The sequence below is a fragment of the Trachemys scripta genome, chromosome 4 (genome assembly GCF_013100865.1).
Source record: "Trachemys scripta elegans isolate TJP31775 chromosome 4, CAS_Tse_1.0, whole genome shotgun sequence".
Lineage (NCBI taxonomy): Eukaryota > Metazoa > Chordata > Testudines > Emydidae > Trachemys > Trachemys scripta.
In genome coordinates, this window is record NC_048301.1 from 125,886,303 (window position 1) to 125,901,974 (window position 15,672).

The 15,672-nt window shown below is 45.0% G+C and overlaps 1 protein-coding gene across 1 annotated transcript; it reads left to right on the forward strand.

Moving 5' to 3' along the window:
• The first annotated feature begins 5,357 nt into the window (after positions 1 to 5,357).
• On the forward strand, positions 5,358 to 12,979 carry LOC117875844 (gastricsin-like). Its single transcript, XM_034767345.1, has 9 exons — positions 5,358 to 5,467; positions 5,773 to 5,926; positions 6,540 to 6,657; positions 7,361 to 7,479; positions 8,437 to 8,636; positions 8,833 to 8,955; positions 9,572 to 9,716; positions 12,157 to 12,255; positions 12,574 to 12,979. The coding sequence occupies exons 1-9, from the start codon at positions 5,412 to 5,414 to the stop codon at positions 12,724 to 12,726; spliced, it is 1,167 nt and encodes a 388-aa protein (XP_034623236.1). The 5' UTR covers positions 5,358 to 5,411; the 3' UTR covers positions 12,727 to 12,979.
• Positions 12,980 to 15,672: the final 2,693 nt, after the last annotated feature.

Below are 15,672 nucleotides of genomic sequence, written 5' to 3' on the forward strand. Positions count from 1 at the left end.
TTCCCACCAGCTCTAGTAAGAACCGATGGTACAAAATGACCAGGCCCCAGAAGGCATGTAACTGTAGGGCACGTTTTGTGGCTGGGTCATGCTAAGGACAGCTTCAGCTTTCTCTTGGGATCTATGCAATCTGTTTTGGTCAGTGGCCACAAGATGTACGTGACTCTGTGAAAAGTTCACATTTCCCCTTGTTTGCTCTAAGCCCCTGCCCAGCCAGCCTCACAAGTACCTTTTGGAGGGTCTCAAAATGCTCTTCATAACTATCGCCAGGACTAGTATATTGTCTTAGCAAAACGGAGTGCCAGGAATGCCCTATGATACACAGCCCATGGCTCACTGGCAAATAGCAGGTGCACAAACTATTCCAAACACTAGCCTGTTAGATTGGAGTAAGCCTTTGTGTCTGTTAATTTGGAGACAGGGTTGGGCAAGGTTGATCGTGGAGAAATGCTCTTCACAGCTAATGAGGCAAATATAATCTCTCTTCCATGTAAAGTAAGCTGATCCGCATGCAATACTGGCTTTACGGTAGGGTGACCAGATGTCCCGTTTTTATAGGGACAGTCCCATTTTTTGGGACTTTTTCTTATATAGGTGCCTATTTCCCCCCCCACCTGTCCCATTTTTTCACAGTTGCTATCTGGTCACCCTACTTTATGGGATCCTTGAAATGGCCACTATAAGGGTGCTGCATTCACTCCAGCTAACCTTGGATAGATTTCCAGAGCCCAGTAAGTGATGTCTCTGTCCCTGGCTGTATCGCAAATGGTAGTGGATGAGCTTGAAAAAATGTAGGCATTGCCCCCTGGTGAAGTTTTTGCTTTCATGTGTGTTACCTTGAAATCGCTGTAAATACCGACAGCCCCATTCTTTTCCTACTGACGTGATAAGGGTGCTCCGTTCACTGCAGTTAACCTTGGATACAATTTCAGCATCCTGTAACTGCTGCAGCTCTTCCTCTACCTTTTGGCCATATCACAAAAGGTTAATGGATGAGCTCCCATCATGAAGCACAATTTTTGCTTGTATGTTTTATATTTGCTTTCGGAAGTGTTGGGGAGCAGTGACTTAACAGAATTTCCATAATCTCCGCAAATCTTTCATCGGTTGGTTTAGCAAGAGTAAGGCTGCGCAGCAAGTTATGGGTTTTAGCTGCCATTAGGCTTAGTAAAACCACCCACTTTTTTTCATCATAGATATCGTTCGCTATGGTACACGGTTCCGGTCTCGCAATGTAGGTAGCTCAGCCCTCTGCTGAACAATCAGACAAGTAAATATCCCCCAGACATACAAACATTTATAAAGTAATTTTTTATCTACATGAGCAGGTCACTACCAGTCCCTGTGTTGCAGGCACCCCAGGATTAGGGACCCATCTTCATCACCAGTTGTTGTGATTTTGCCCCTTCGAAAAAAGGGTATGTTCCTACCTCATGTTAGCTAACACAAGGCAACTAACATGAGGTACGATCCTAGTGGAGACAAGGCAACATATGGTTTTCATGTGTGGGAGTGTGACATTATCTAATTAAAATATGACCTTGCAAATCATTGTTGCTACCGCCGTTATATAATTGCAACAAACCTTATACAAAGTATGACGTATGGCCAGAAAGGGTTAAGCATCCTGCAGGATAATTGACCCAGAGTCAACCATTAGAGAGATGTTAGAACAGTATGTAAATGGTAATTAAGGCCATTCCATGGTAGATAGGCTAGAACTTTGAAATGCAAACCTATATTGTTAGAAATTAGAGGTGATACTAATAGTATGTGTGTACTCATATCTTGTTTGATGCTAGCCGGGTAAACAGACAGTTCCTGTCTGTCAATATAGCTATTGATTCAGAGACCAAAGGAACATACTAACATTTAGATGAACTGTAAACATATTAACATCACTGTGTTCGTTTCTCTTTGAAATGTATAGGAAATCACGTGAGAATGATAGAAAACGGGCAATTGCCTTATGGTAATCCATATAGTTAATTACCAGCGATGCTTAGGAAATGGATCTACTTAAAAAATCCCCATAAGTGCCTATTGTTCACCAAAGGACTCGGAGCTGTCACAAGAAGGCCTGAAACTGTATAAAGATGCCTTGGGTCCCAATTCTTTTTATCTCCGATCTGCTTGATGCTTCATTCAGGGGAAGCTTAAGCCGCATGGCTGAGATCTCCAGTCTTAAACTGGATTCACCCTGAATATGGACATTGAACTATAACCTACGGACTATTTCTGAAAGAACTCTTTGCAACTACAAAGCTCTACTATGAATCTGAGCTCAGAACTGTACTCCTGTCTGTATGTATACTGATTTTTAATCAATACTCTCGCTCTTTTCTTTTTTAATAAATTTTAGTTTAGTTAATAAGGATTGGTTGTAAGCGTGTATTTGGGTAAGGTCTGGAACATTCCTTAACCTGGGAGGTAATGTGTCCGATCCTTTGGGATTGGTAGAACTTTTTTGTATGATGAATAAGATTTTCAGTAATCCTCATCATATTTGACTTGGGTGTCTGGGTGGAGGCCTAAGGCTGGGTTACTTCAAGGGAACTGTGTTGTTGGTTTCTGGGTAACCAGTGAGGTATTATAGAAGCTGATCTGGTAAATCTAAGTATTGGAATATCCACCGGCTTTGGGGATTGCCTGTCCCATTCTTTGCAGTTCACCCTAATTGAGTGACCTCAGTTGGCTCCCCTGAGACTCTGGTCACAGTGAGCAAGTCTCGAAGTGAAGGCTATGGGGGAGCCAAGGGTTACAATTACAACGGCCTTATTTTCAGTAGGATTTAACCTCAGTTAGTCACCACGGGCCAGCTAGGATGAGGTAAGAACTCACCTTCTCTCCTAGTGAAGACCAGGGCTTCCCATGAAGACAAGATCTGTTACGCCAGATCAGAGCTGGTTGAAAACTTTTTGTCACAAGTTTTTTAATAATAAGAAATGTTTTGACAAAAATGGAAAACGTCTCCCTCAAACATGAGGATTTCTTTGACATTTTGTATGTTTTAACCCCAAAACACCTTTAAATTGAAATATTTAAAAGTTTGGAGGGTTTTTTAAGAAAGTCGAAGAAATGTTGATGGAAATAAAATGTTTCCGTTTACATGGAAATTTTTTTACAGGAAAAAAATGAGCCGACCAATTCTATTCTAGGGCTATGTCTATATGAAAGACTTTACAGTGGCAGAGCTGTGTTGCTGCAACCGCGCCACTGTAAGATCTCTCGTGTAGCCGCTCTATGCCAGGAGTCCCAAATGCGGTGCCCGCCGGGGCGTCTAAGTGTGACCGCGTACTGGCCGGCGGACGAGCATCCGCCGAAATGCTGCCAAGAAGCAGCATCATCCAGAGGCGTCACTGCCGAACGTCGCTCTGGATGACGCTGCTTGTCGGTGGCATTTCGGCGGCGACGCCTATTGATGTTGCTGCTTGTTGGCGGCATTTTGGCGGATGCTTGTCCGCCGCCACGGTTCTCCGTGGCTCGTCGTCTGGCACCCGCCAGATGAAAAAGGTTGGGGACCATTGCTCTATGCCAATGCGAGAGAGCTTCCCCTTCAACCAGGGCCGGCTCCAGGGTTTTGGCTGCCCCAAGCAGCCAAAAAAAAAAAAAAAAAAAAGCTGTGATTGCGATCTGTGGCAGCAATTCGGCAGGAGGTCCTTCGCTCCGAGCGGGAGTGAGGGACTGTCTGCCGAATTGTTGCCGAATAGCTGGACGTGCCGCCCCCCTTCGGAGTGGCCGTCCCAAGCACCTGCTTGCCAGGCTGGTGCCTGGAGCCGGCCCTGCCATCAACATAATTAACCCCCCTCCCCAAAGAGCGGCGGTAGCTATGTTGGTGGGAGAAGCTCTCCCGCCGACATAACACTCTGTGCACACTGCCACTTATGCCGGTGGAACTTATGTCACCCGGGTTGTGTGTGTGTGTTTTTTTTCACACCTCTGAGCGACATAAGTTTTGCCGACATATGTGGTAGCGTAGATATGGCCTAGATTTACACTGGGATAAGTGAGAGCAGAATCTAGCGAATGTAACCTCCTATAACTGCTCAGCTCCACCATTAGGATTGCTATGGGTTGGGTTAAACCTCTTGAAGCTGGTAGGCATAACAGCGGTCTTTCATTCAGGATAAATGTAAAACAGAATGGACCTCCTTTAAGGGATAAATAGCTGATACAATAGAAGCCTCCGCCCAAAGCAAAACCACAGGCAAGACGGGAGTAGGAGCCAGCTTTGAGGCCCAAAGGGAGTTCTGTTTCGATCACAGCAGAGCAAGATTTTTTGGCTGGAATTTTTCCACAAAAAATGCAGATTTGTTTCAAACCAAAACATTTTGAAAATTTGTTTCAAACTCACCAAATTGTTTCAGTTGAAAAAACAAACAAAAATGAGCGTTTAGTTATAACATTTTATAAATGAAGCTTTTTGAGTGATTCACAACAAATGTTGTTTAGAAATGTACTCCTAGTTTGTTTGTTTTTATTTTAAAAAAAGCTCAAAAGCAAAACCTAAGGCTTTGTTTTGGGTTGAACAATGCACTTTGACCCAAAATATTTTTTGGGTACATCCAATGATCTAAAAAAAATCAGTTATTCACACAGCTCTAACTGTGATCCGATAAACTCAGGACCGGGGATTGATTGGACTAGAGTGGTGTGTCTGTGTGTGTGAGGGAAGAAGAGAAACACCACAGAAACAAATTCAGGAAAGGCCTGGGAGCGTGGCTCTGAGACAGAGCCTAGAAAGAGGGAGATTTTGGGGCTAAGTGCTAGCTAGAAAGGGGCTTGGAACTGTGAGCAAAGAAATTTTCTCCTGATGTTTGATTCCTGTTGTTTTCAGGGAAATAGGACTTTGTACAGTTTTTGTAAGTGAACCAGATTGCATCAAAGAAATACCTGACTCCAACATGACTTTCTTCTCCTAAGCAAAACAATCAGCTAGGCCTTGAATTTTGGCTAACCACTAGGGTCAAAAAGAGAGAACTGTATCAAATTTCCATTCATTGCAGCCAGCCATGGATTTCTTCATTTTTGGCAGGGAAGTTTTGAAGCAAACAGATAACGCTCTAGTGTGTTGACATTTTGACAACACCTTTCTTTTGTTGTGAGCAGAGGTTTGCTTCTGAGCAGATCTTAATTGTTTGATCTGGCTGTCAAAAGTGCTAATTGCTTTACAATCTCAGCTCCCAACAAAAGAAACAAACATCTTCATACTTCACGGAGAAATAAAATACACCAAGTGTTGACGCTGGGTGAGCACTGTGATATGGGAATTTGGGTGCCAGCAGATAATGGAGCAGGAGGCAGTGCCCAGGATATAAAAGTAGGGATTGTAGATTAGATGCGTCAGCCTAGTTTTGCGGCAGTGACCGACGTGTTCTGATCAGGAGCTGTTGGTGGAGAAATCGAGCACCATGAAGTGGCTCATCCTGGCTCTGGTTTGTCTCCAGCTCTCAGAAGGGCTGGTGAAGTGAGTATTCCAGAACAGATATTGTAGTGAGGAGTGCGTAGAAGTACCCACATAGTAAATAAATCAGCATTTCTGTATTCTGCTAAGTCATGTCCTTATGTTCCTTACAAAGTACTATTAATTGTATGATATTTGTAAATATATTTCTGCCTCTGCTCAGACGTTCTCACTTTGAGTGGTAACGCACTGATCTGTAAGAGGTACTTAAGAGGAAGGAACGGCATGATGGCAGGATACAGAGAGGAACAACATGAGAGATGCTTGGGAGGACGAACCATTTCCTGAGCTGCTCTTGTTCTGTGCAGAGTCACTCTGAAGAAAGGAAAGTCTATGCGAGAGGTGATGAAGGAGAAAGGAGTTCTGGAGGATTTTCTGAAGCATCACAAAGTTGATCCTTCCAGGAAGTACCACTTTAATAATTACAATGTCGTTGATGTACCAATAGCCAACTACCTGGATGTGAGTATTAAGGCTCTCTCCCTCTCTCCTTTCTTTATGTAGTCTTGCTAGCCTCCTTTCCTTCCTTATTACCTAGTCAATCTATGTACTTTTGTGGTCTCAAGTCAATAGATCTCTCTTTTCAGTCCTTGGAAATCTGTAACTATTTTGAAGTGGTTTGGATGAAAAAATCTAACGGAATACAATGAACACACAAGTTCTGCTTCCAATTGTATTTCCATTTGGAGAAAAAGCAGAGTCCAGGTTACCCTGCTTCCTCCCACTCCCACTTTATCACTCCCAAGTGTTTGCTTTGTATTCCCTGGGACACATAATGTGTCTTCTCCAGAGACTGGGCTTACGGTTCTAGTGCAGGACTGGGAGTCGAGAAGTCACAGTTCTGTTCTTGTCTCTGCGACTGACTTGCTGGGTGAATTGGGCAAGTCTCTTCTCTTCTTCATACCTCAATTCCCCCATATGCAAAATAATGGACCACCCCTGTGGAGCTTAATTCCTTAAAGGCTGTAAAGACCTTTGACATCTTCAGATGGAAGATGCTAGAGAAGTCAAAATGTTGGAATCTGTTTACGAGCACAAAGGAATCCCCCTGCCCACACGTCTTCTCTCTTTGCAGTCCTTCTACTTTGGAGAGATCAGCATTGGAACCCCGCCCCAGAACTTCTTGGTTCTCTTCGACACCGGCTCCTCCAACCTGTGGGTTCCATCTACATACTGCCAGACTGAGGCCTGCTGTGAGTACTGCTCAGCTGTTAACTATTCAGTAGATGCATGTCCTGGGCGCATTGCTCCTGAGAAGCAGAGTCAAATTCCAACTAGGTAAGAAGATGCAGCATCTTCCAAATCAAAAATGATCCTCTCAGACAGTATTTGTGAATGTCATACTAAGATATCTGCTAGTCTCCTAGAGCTCTTTTCTAAGCCTGGAAAACCGTATGGATCACTCTTTCCTTATAAAAGGTACTACAGTATTCTAAAGTGGTAGTCCAGAACTCTACAGCTGAGATACTGCACGGTAGAATACTGTAGTGTTATACTAAAGTTTAAGCAGTCATGCTGGGAGACAACAAATGCTATGAATGGCATAACTATTACCCAGAGCTTTAGCTGGTATAAATTGACTTCAATAGAGCGACACTTATTTATACCAGTTGAGGATCTGGTCCATAATTCTTAAATGTTATGGTTACCGGTACAAGATAGGTAAATAAAGAAGATGGGCATTAAAAAAAGTCTGTTTGAGGTTATCTGGCTTAATATCAGTGCTTTGCTCTGTCATATAAGAACTCCCGGTCCTGTTCTTTCACTCCATGTCAGCTGTTGGGGCAATGCTGCCTCGTCAGGGCACTCAGTCTGCAGTTGAATGGGACCGGCTCAAATCACATTGCAGCCACCAAAGAGAATGACCATGATGTTGCAATCTTGTTTTTAATCTAGCCAATCATGCAAGGTTCAACCCCAACCAGTCATCCACCTTTTCCGACATTGGAGAGACCTACACCCTGGACTATGGGTTTGGAGACGTGACTGTGGTTTTAGGTTACGACACGGTGACAGTAAGTGAAATTTGCGCCACCCCCATCACGCATTGTCATTTGAGCTGTGCCTCCGGCACCGTCAGAGGGCATTGGGATTAAAAACATGTGGGGTTGTGGATAATAAAGTCTTGTTTTGAATGCAATTTACTGAAGCGTGTACCCCACATAGCAGCAGGAATATGTGATCCGTCTTTCTAGTTTAACTGCAGTGGGCTTGGAGACATTTATCTGAGGACACTTTATGAGCTAAATTCCACTGGCATCCGTGTTGTGACACCAGCAGTGAATTTGGTCCTGTACATATGATTTTTATATTGTTAATCAGACCCTGTTAATGCCGGACATAATAAGGGCTTGTGTACATGAGAAACTTGCACCAGTTTTCACTTAAGATGCGAGTTTAAACCGATTTAGTAAAATCGGTGCAAACCCCGGTGTGGATGCCCTTGTGTTGTTTTGAGTGGCTTATTTTGGTGTCATTGAAGTTGATCAGGAACATAAGAGTGGGTTAGCTTCTTTAAGCAAAGTGACATAAAGCCACTCTTAAATCGAGAGAAGAGCTTCTACAAAGGAGTTTGCACCAGTTTAGCTGAACTGGTTTAAAAAATGATTTAAGTTAAACTTCTGCAACTTTCTCGTGTAGACAAGCCTTGAGTTAACCAGTGCATAGGTCAGTTAGGAATAACACTAGCTATACTGACCATTATTAGGCTGTGGGGTTTTTTATTTTGCTCCAATTTTGCTGTGCCTTGAATTTTCTTCTCTGATTGAGACACTGTCTCAGCTGACTCCCACCCCATATGGAGTATATGCAGCTGCTTAGAGAAGCATTAGATCGGCATCTAACCCTAATGATGTGCTTTATCGGACTGTCTTGAGTGTCAACCACGCTTGAGAATGAAATGGTTACTTGTTTTCGTTGTCAACGTTTAGAATAAAATTCTATCTGAGAGCAATGGTTTTCTTCCCCGGTAGATCCAGAACATCGCCATTGAGAACCAGGAATTTGGTCTGAGTCAGGATGAGCCTAGCAGCCCCTTCTATTATACGTATTTTGATGGGATTTTGGGAATGGCTTATCCTCCCGTAGCCATACCGGGGTACAAGACACTTATGCAGGAGATACTGGAGCAGGGCCTGCTTACTGAACCCATCTTCAGTTTCTATTTCTCACGGTAAGATCTCTCTCTCTCACCCCTCCTATGTATTTTCGGTCTAAATTTCCATCTCTCTCTCTCACCATATATTTACCCCTTAGTCTTCTTACTGTCGATCCATCACCCAGACCCCCGTGCACATGTATTTTACGCCCCATGCTCCACAGGGCAGAATCTGATCCCTGTCTGATATTTTAACTATTTGTGTTTCCAGGCAACCAACATATGATTACGGAGGGGAAGTCATCTTGGGCGGCGTTGACATCGAACTGTTCTCTGGCCAGATTACCTGGGTACCTGTTACCCAAGAAGTTTACTGGAAGATTGGTATTGAAGAGTAAGTTTTGTTTGCAACCCCTGCTTTATTAACATGGGAGTGAGTCTTTCCTCCTTATTGTCCATGGGCAGTATTTCCAGCTGCAATTAGTGAAGTCAGCGGCCTTTGGTGAACTCAACTTTTCTGTGCTGGAGGCTGAACAAAGGAGGAATTTTGTCTCATTCTCTAGCTAGCCTAGAGAGATTATTACTTACCCAAGGTCTGATCTTGGCCCAGGATAAAGGTTGGGTCTGGATTTCAGTCACTCTCAAAAGACTTTGAATCCAGGGTTTTGGTTCAAGTAATGCTAAAAGCGCCTATCGTAGGCCCCAATTCAGCAAAGCTCTTAAGCTTTATTTTTAAACACGTCTTAAGTCCTGAAGCAGCTACTTAGAGATAGGGGCATGCTTAAGTGCTTTGCTGAAGAGAGAGGGAGATAAGCAAGCACTGAAAGTGAAGCATGTGCAGCCGTCCTTTGCTGAATCGGGGCCAGTGACAGTGCTTGACTGTATAGAATACGGGTCACTGAACTGCACGTTATGGAGTATCTGAAGCTTTGTGCTCTTGGCTCAGCCTGCATCAGAGGCATTCCCGTGGCTGACGTGCACAGTGAAGTCTGTTGGGTTTCCCTCCTTAGGTTCGCTATTGGACAGCAGGCGACTGGCTGGTGCAGTCAAGGCTGCCAGGGCATTGTGGACACCGGGACGTTTCTGCTCACCATCCCAGAGCAGTACATGGGGGACTTCCTGCAGGCTGTGGGTGCTCAGGAATCCAGTGGAGAGGTAGGAGCAACAGGTGCCTTGTCGTGCTGCCGAGGACGTCTGTGAGGGATTTTGCAATGCCTGACACGAGGAATCCAAGACACAAGAAGATGAGACTGATGGGCTTTTGGGTGATCATACAAGGGTTCCTAGAGGACCTCAGGGATTTAAACCAGAAGTTTAAAGCTGGTTACAGCATTAACTACATCTGGGGAACAGAAAGTCTCCCCTGAGTATGGGGAGAGAGCTTCTGATCTCCTTTTCCCCAATGTAAATCAGAAGCAATTGGGCCAGATCATTAGTTGGTGTTAATGGGCATAGCTTTGGAGTGATGTTGACTTACACGCCCTGAAGAGCTGTCTCAGTGTAAAGTCAGCATGAGCTCTGAAGCAGACCGAGTGGGCGTACCATTGCGGGTGGCCACACGTCAGGCAGAAGAGCATGTGTGAGGCTGGTGAATTGCTGTCCATGTAATGGCAGAGTGCTGCAGAGGGGTTTCTACTAGAGCTGTGTGAATAACTGGTTTTGCAGTTTCTCCAGACAACCAAAAATTTGGGGGAAATATTTGGTTCTGTTCCAAAAATGGTTGTCATTTTTCAGCAGATTGGTAAAGTTCATGTCAGGCCATCAAACCTGGTGTGAGCGTTTCCCTTCATAATCTGTAGCCCCATGGTTAAGGAATGGGAGAGCCCCAGGTCTGAATCGCTGCTCTGGAGCAGGGTCCTGAAATCAGATTTTCTTCTCTCCCAGGGAGTGCTCTAACCACCAGGGCCAGGCTATTCTGGGCTGTTACCTGCAAAAATCTAGGCCACTGCGCCCAGGGCCGGCTCCAGCTTTTTTGCTGCCCAAAGCGGCGAAGCGAAAAAAAAAAAAAAAAAGATAAAGCCACGATCGGTGGCACTTCGGCGGCAGCTCTACTGCGCTGCTTCATTCTTCAGTGGCAATTCAGCGGCGGGTCCTTCGCTCCGAGAGGGACTGAGGGACCCGCCGCCGAATTGCCACCGAAGACCTGGACGTGCTGCCCCTCTCCATTGGCCGCCCCAAGCACCTGCTTCCTTCGCTGGTGCCTGGAGCTGGCCCTGACTGCGCCTATATGCTACCGAGGGCTCATGGCGTGACCCAGTTAATGTAGGTATCCCCACCTTTTCCCTACCAAGGGCTTAGGGTGTAAAGCACCTACCCTTACTCACGGGGCTCAAGGAAAACCTGGTCAACTGAAGTACCCGCCCTTACCCACGGTGCTCAGGGCTTACACAGCTGTGCTCTGAGCTTCTATTTATTAGCAATGTACAGAGAACACATATGCCAAGCCAATCTCTTATGCTCGCCACTCCCAATATACAGACAAACTTCACCCAGTCAGGATTCACTCGGGGGGTGCCGGTTGATGGCTCTGCACGTCACGGTCGTGCAGAGGGATCAGAGTTCTAGCTCTGGTTTCCCAAAAAGCATTGCTTTTTATTCGCATTACATAGGTAAAACTAGCGACCGCCTTTAACTTCACTAAACCTATAACATTATTCGATCCCCCTAGGTAGCAAAATGTAACCTGTCGTGCACTGGTACCTATGTTTCCTTCTCCCTGCTCAAATCTTTTTTGCGCTTTATCTTTCATGCCCAAATTGTCACTTATTTATGACCTTCTTTGTTTGTGCAGATGGTCAGCATAAATTCTCTGGTCAGAGCTTATCTGATCTATTTCACCATTTGTTGGGGTCTTTCTGTATCCTCCCTAAAACTTCCCAGCGCCTAGGTGTGTCTACTTTACAACCCTTGGTGTTATAACTCTTGGTAGGGGCATTCCTGAGGTGGGGATGCCTTAAGAACTGGAGTAATTTTTTCTCAGTTTTAGTGGCTGATCAAGGCTCGTTTAGTATAGGGGTGAGTCAAGTCACAGGCTTACAGGGCTGGGTTGCTCCCGATCGCTTCTGTTGAAGCTTGTTCCCTTTTGTATAAAAGCTTAAATATTTATAGTGCCAAAGAGATTTAAATCGCTCTCTGCCTGATTATCATGTTGAAATGGAACAGCTTCAACAGGAGAGACTGAGAGAAACCCATCCTGCAATAGGCTAGTGGTTAGAGCACTCACTTGGCACAGGAGAGATCTGAGTTCAAGTCCATGCTACTGGGTGGGGATTTGAATGTAAATTTCCCACCACCCAGGAAAGGGCCTTCACCATGGGGCTAAAAGTTATAAAGAGGGAACGCATGTCTGAGCATTGGCATGTGGTTTCCTGGCCCTGAAAAACTTTCCACAGCTGAAACTATCAGGTCAAGTTCACGAATAGTTTTGGTCCACCTGAAACTGCATTTTTCAGCAAAACGCTTCTCCCAGCTCTAATTTCTACCCTCAGCTGGGTGGAACGGTAGATACCATATAGTGGCCATTCTGCTCTGTTGGGAGCAGCCTCTGCTCTAGGTTGTTACTGTCTTAAGCCCCTCTTGTTCTTTTCTTTCACAGTACCTGGCTGACTGCAGCAATGTCCAGAACATGCCGACCATCACCTTCATCATCAACGGATCCCAGTTCCCGCTGCCCCCCTCCATCTACATCCTCAATGTATGTATTACTTTAAAGGCAAACCCAATTTCTATCTTACAGTGACAATGAACCATGCATGGTTTCCCAATAGGGAGTCAGAGCTTCTGTGCAAAGGCAGAGACCTTTCCCCCTCCACCCCACCACACTGCAGCTCTGTTTGCCTGTCATTTCTAACAGCACTTAAAAAACGATGGGGTGTTTGCGTTCCAACAATGCGAGCTTATGGGGGCCTGCTCCCATCAAAACTATTGCGAAGCTCCTAAAAATTCCACTGGCACTTGAGAGTGCAGCCTACACAGCCCTAGAAACGTGTCTATCTTTTTTTCCCTCTTACAGAACAATGGCTACTGCAGAGTTGCGGTTGAGACCACTTACGTATCTTCTCAGAATGAGCAACCAATCTGGATCCTGGGTAACATCTTCCTTAGGGAATATTATTCTGTCTTTGATATGGCTAACAACAGAGTAGGCTTTGCCCCATCAGCCTAGCCAAACCAGGCCTCACCAGAACCGGATGAAGACATTCCCTTTCCTGTCTAAATCTTCTCTCCTGGACACTGTTGGAATCAGGCTGAGTTCATATGGACAAATTGAATCATTCTTAATGTACCTTGCATATAGCCGTAGCTTGCTTTTGCCTTGTGGGTAACAATCAGTGCTCTCTAAATGTATTATTGCGAATAAACTGCAAAGAGTCAAATTCCTTTTCGTTGAGTGAAGATTGAGCCCAGCTGTTTGTTTGTGGTATCACAACCTTATCATCACACACCAATTGCTACTCGGGTATAAAGGAGGAAATTAACCTCTCAGTGATCCATTTCTGCCCCAATTTCAAAACAGCTAAGCACTTAGCAGCTCCCATTGAAAACAATGAAAACAATTTCCTATTAGGAAATCTTCTGCAGCACAGAATGACCTTTCTTTGCACAGCTGTAATGGCGATGCCGATTCTTGACTAGCTGGCAAGGGGATGTGGGCAGCTTCATCCCCTGATGTTTGCAATAGGCTTTGAGATTCTCAGATGGGATGGGGATAGCAGGCCAAAATGTGGTTGCTGTGAAGGAGGTAAAGATCCTGTTTGCGCTCTGTATTTGCACGCTATTACCATCGCATAGATGTCCTGAGGCTCTGGCTCTGTTCCTATCCAAGACTACTCTAACCAGTGGAATAGTACGTGGTAGGGCTCTCAAGCGATTAAAAAAATTGATTGCGATTAGTTGCGCAATTAAAACAATTAATCGTGCTGTTAAACAATAACAGAATACCATATATGTAAATATTTTTGGATGTTTTCTACATTTTCAAATACACATCTACCCTGATATAACGTGACCCGATATAACACGAATTTGGATATAATGCGGTAAAGCAGAGGGGAGCCCTGGGCCCTTTAAAGTGCCGCCCGAACCCCACTGCCGGAGCTCCGGTGGTGATGTAAAGGGTCCCGGGCTCCCTGCAGTGGCCGGAGCACCAGGCCCTTTAAATCATCGCCGGAGAAGCCAGTCCAGTCCGGCACGATGTACTGGCTCTTGCCGGTACGCCGTACCTGACCGTACCGGCTTACTTAAACCTCTGGATACAACGTGGTTTCACCTATAATGCGGTGAGACTTTTTGGCTTCAGAGGACCGTGTTATATCGGGGTAGAGGTGTATATTGATTTCAATTACAACACAGAATACAAAGTGTACAGTGTTCACTTTATATTTATTTTTGATTACAAATACTTGCACTGTAAAAAACAAAAGAAATAGTATTTTTCAATTCACCTAATACAAGAACTGTGCTGCAAACTCTTTTTATCATGAAAATTGAACTTACAAATATAGAATTATGTACAAAAAAAAAACTGCATTCAAAAACAAAAGAATGTAAAACTTTAGAGCCTACAAGTCCACTAAGTCCTACTTCTCGTTCAGCCAATCGCTCAGAGAAACAAGTTTGTTTACATTTGCAGAAGATAATGCTGCCCGTTTCTTGTTTACAATATCACCTGAAAGTAAGAACAGGCATTCACATGGCACTGTTGTAGCCAGCGTCGCAAGACATTTACATGTCAGATGCGCTAAAGCAGGGGTGGCCAACCTGTGGCTCCGGAGCCACATGCGGCTTTTCAGAAGTTAATATGCGGCTCCTTGTATAGGCACCGACTCCGGGGCTGGAGCTACCGGCACCAACTTTCCAATGTGCCGGGGGGGTGCTCACTGCTCAGCCCCTGGCTCTGCCGCAGGCCCTGCCCACACTCCACCCCTTCCCGTCCCCTCCACTGAGCCTGCAGTGCCCTCGCTCCCCTCCAGAGCCTCCTGCATGCCACGAAACAGCTGATCAGGAGATGCAGGGAGGGAGCAGGAGGTGCTGATCGGCGGGGCTGCTGGTGGGCAGGAGGCACTGGGAGTGGGGTGGGGGAGCTGATGGGGGGCTGCTGACGTATTACTGTGACTCTTTGGCTATAACAATATAACAATAAAAACAATAATAACAATATAAAGTGAGCGCTGTACACTTTGTATTCTGTGTTGTCATTGAAATCAATATCTTTGAAAATGTAGAAAAACATCCAAATGTTTTAAATCAAATTCAATTGGTATTTTATTGTTTAACAATGCGATTAAAACTCGGATTAATTTTTTTGAGTTAATCATGTGAGTTAACTGCGATTAATCAACAGCCCTAGTACCTGGAGTTCCTGATTTCCCATGACTGCGCTTAAGTAGCTGTAGTTTTGCGTAAGGCTGGTTACTGTTTCACATGTTGCCAGTGCAGAACCTAATACGGAAACACAAGCTCAGCCTTAAAGAGGTGACGGACTAGGAAAGGAAACAGACAGCAGCTGTGCAAACCCTGCTCCCACTGAAGTCTCTGGGAGTTCCGCCATTGACTTCAGGGGGTCAGGGGTTGGAGGTGCAGCACAGGCCGGCAGAAGAGCTGTCAGGATGACTGAGGACTCAGGGCGGATGGGGGTTCTCTCGTGATGCAGCTGAGGCGTGTGGGGAGCTGTCCACTGAAACTCCTCGCTCGCTAATGCTGCGTTTGCAAATCGGCCTTGGGCTACCACTGGAGAAGGGGAATCTGGGCAGGAGAGCGTGAGAGAGATTAGATACTACAGTCCACAGCATAGTTCAGTTTGTATCTAAAGCATGTTGTTGCGTTGTGTGCTACTGGAAGATGCTCTGATACTATGGTGATGAGCACGATATAAGAATCTATGTAGACTAGACTAGAATTTCCAGGAAGATGCAATGCAGCCCTTCCAGCATTGTGTGTGTGTGTGTTACTGTGTCTGTGGGTCCATTGGATGAGACTTTATAATCCACAGTTATTGGATTCCAGAGCACTTTTGTAAGGTTAAGGATTTACCCTGGAGAACTTGCTTATTATTATTTAATATTTATATTATGGTAGCAGCTAGAGACCTCAATTGAAACTGAGGTCTTAT

Bases quoted from the DNA above. Each gene is read 5' to 3' on its own strand.
- LOC117875844 (XM_034767345.1), top strand. From the start codon at position 5,412: ATGAAGTGGCTCATCCTGGCTCTGGTTTGTCTCCAGCTCTCAGAAGGG. The intron at 8,956-9,571 runs GTAAGTTTTGTT...TTCCCTCCTTAG, and splicing joins TGGAAGATTGGTATTGAAGA to GTTCGCTATTGGACAGCAGG. The intron at 9,717-12,156 runs GTAGGAGCAACA...TTTCTTTCACAG, and splicing joins CTCAGGAATCCAGTGGAGAG to TACCTGGCTGACTGCAGCAA.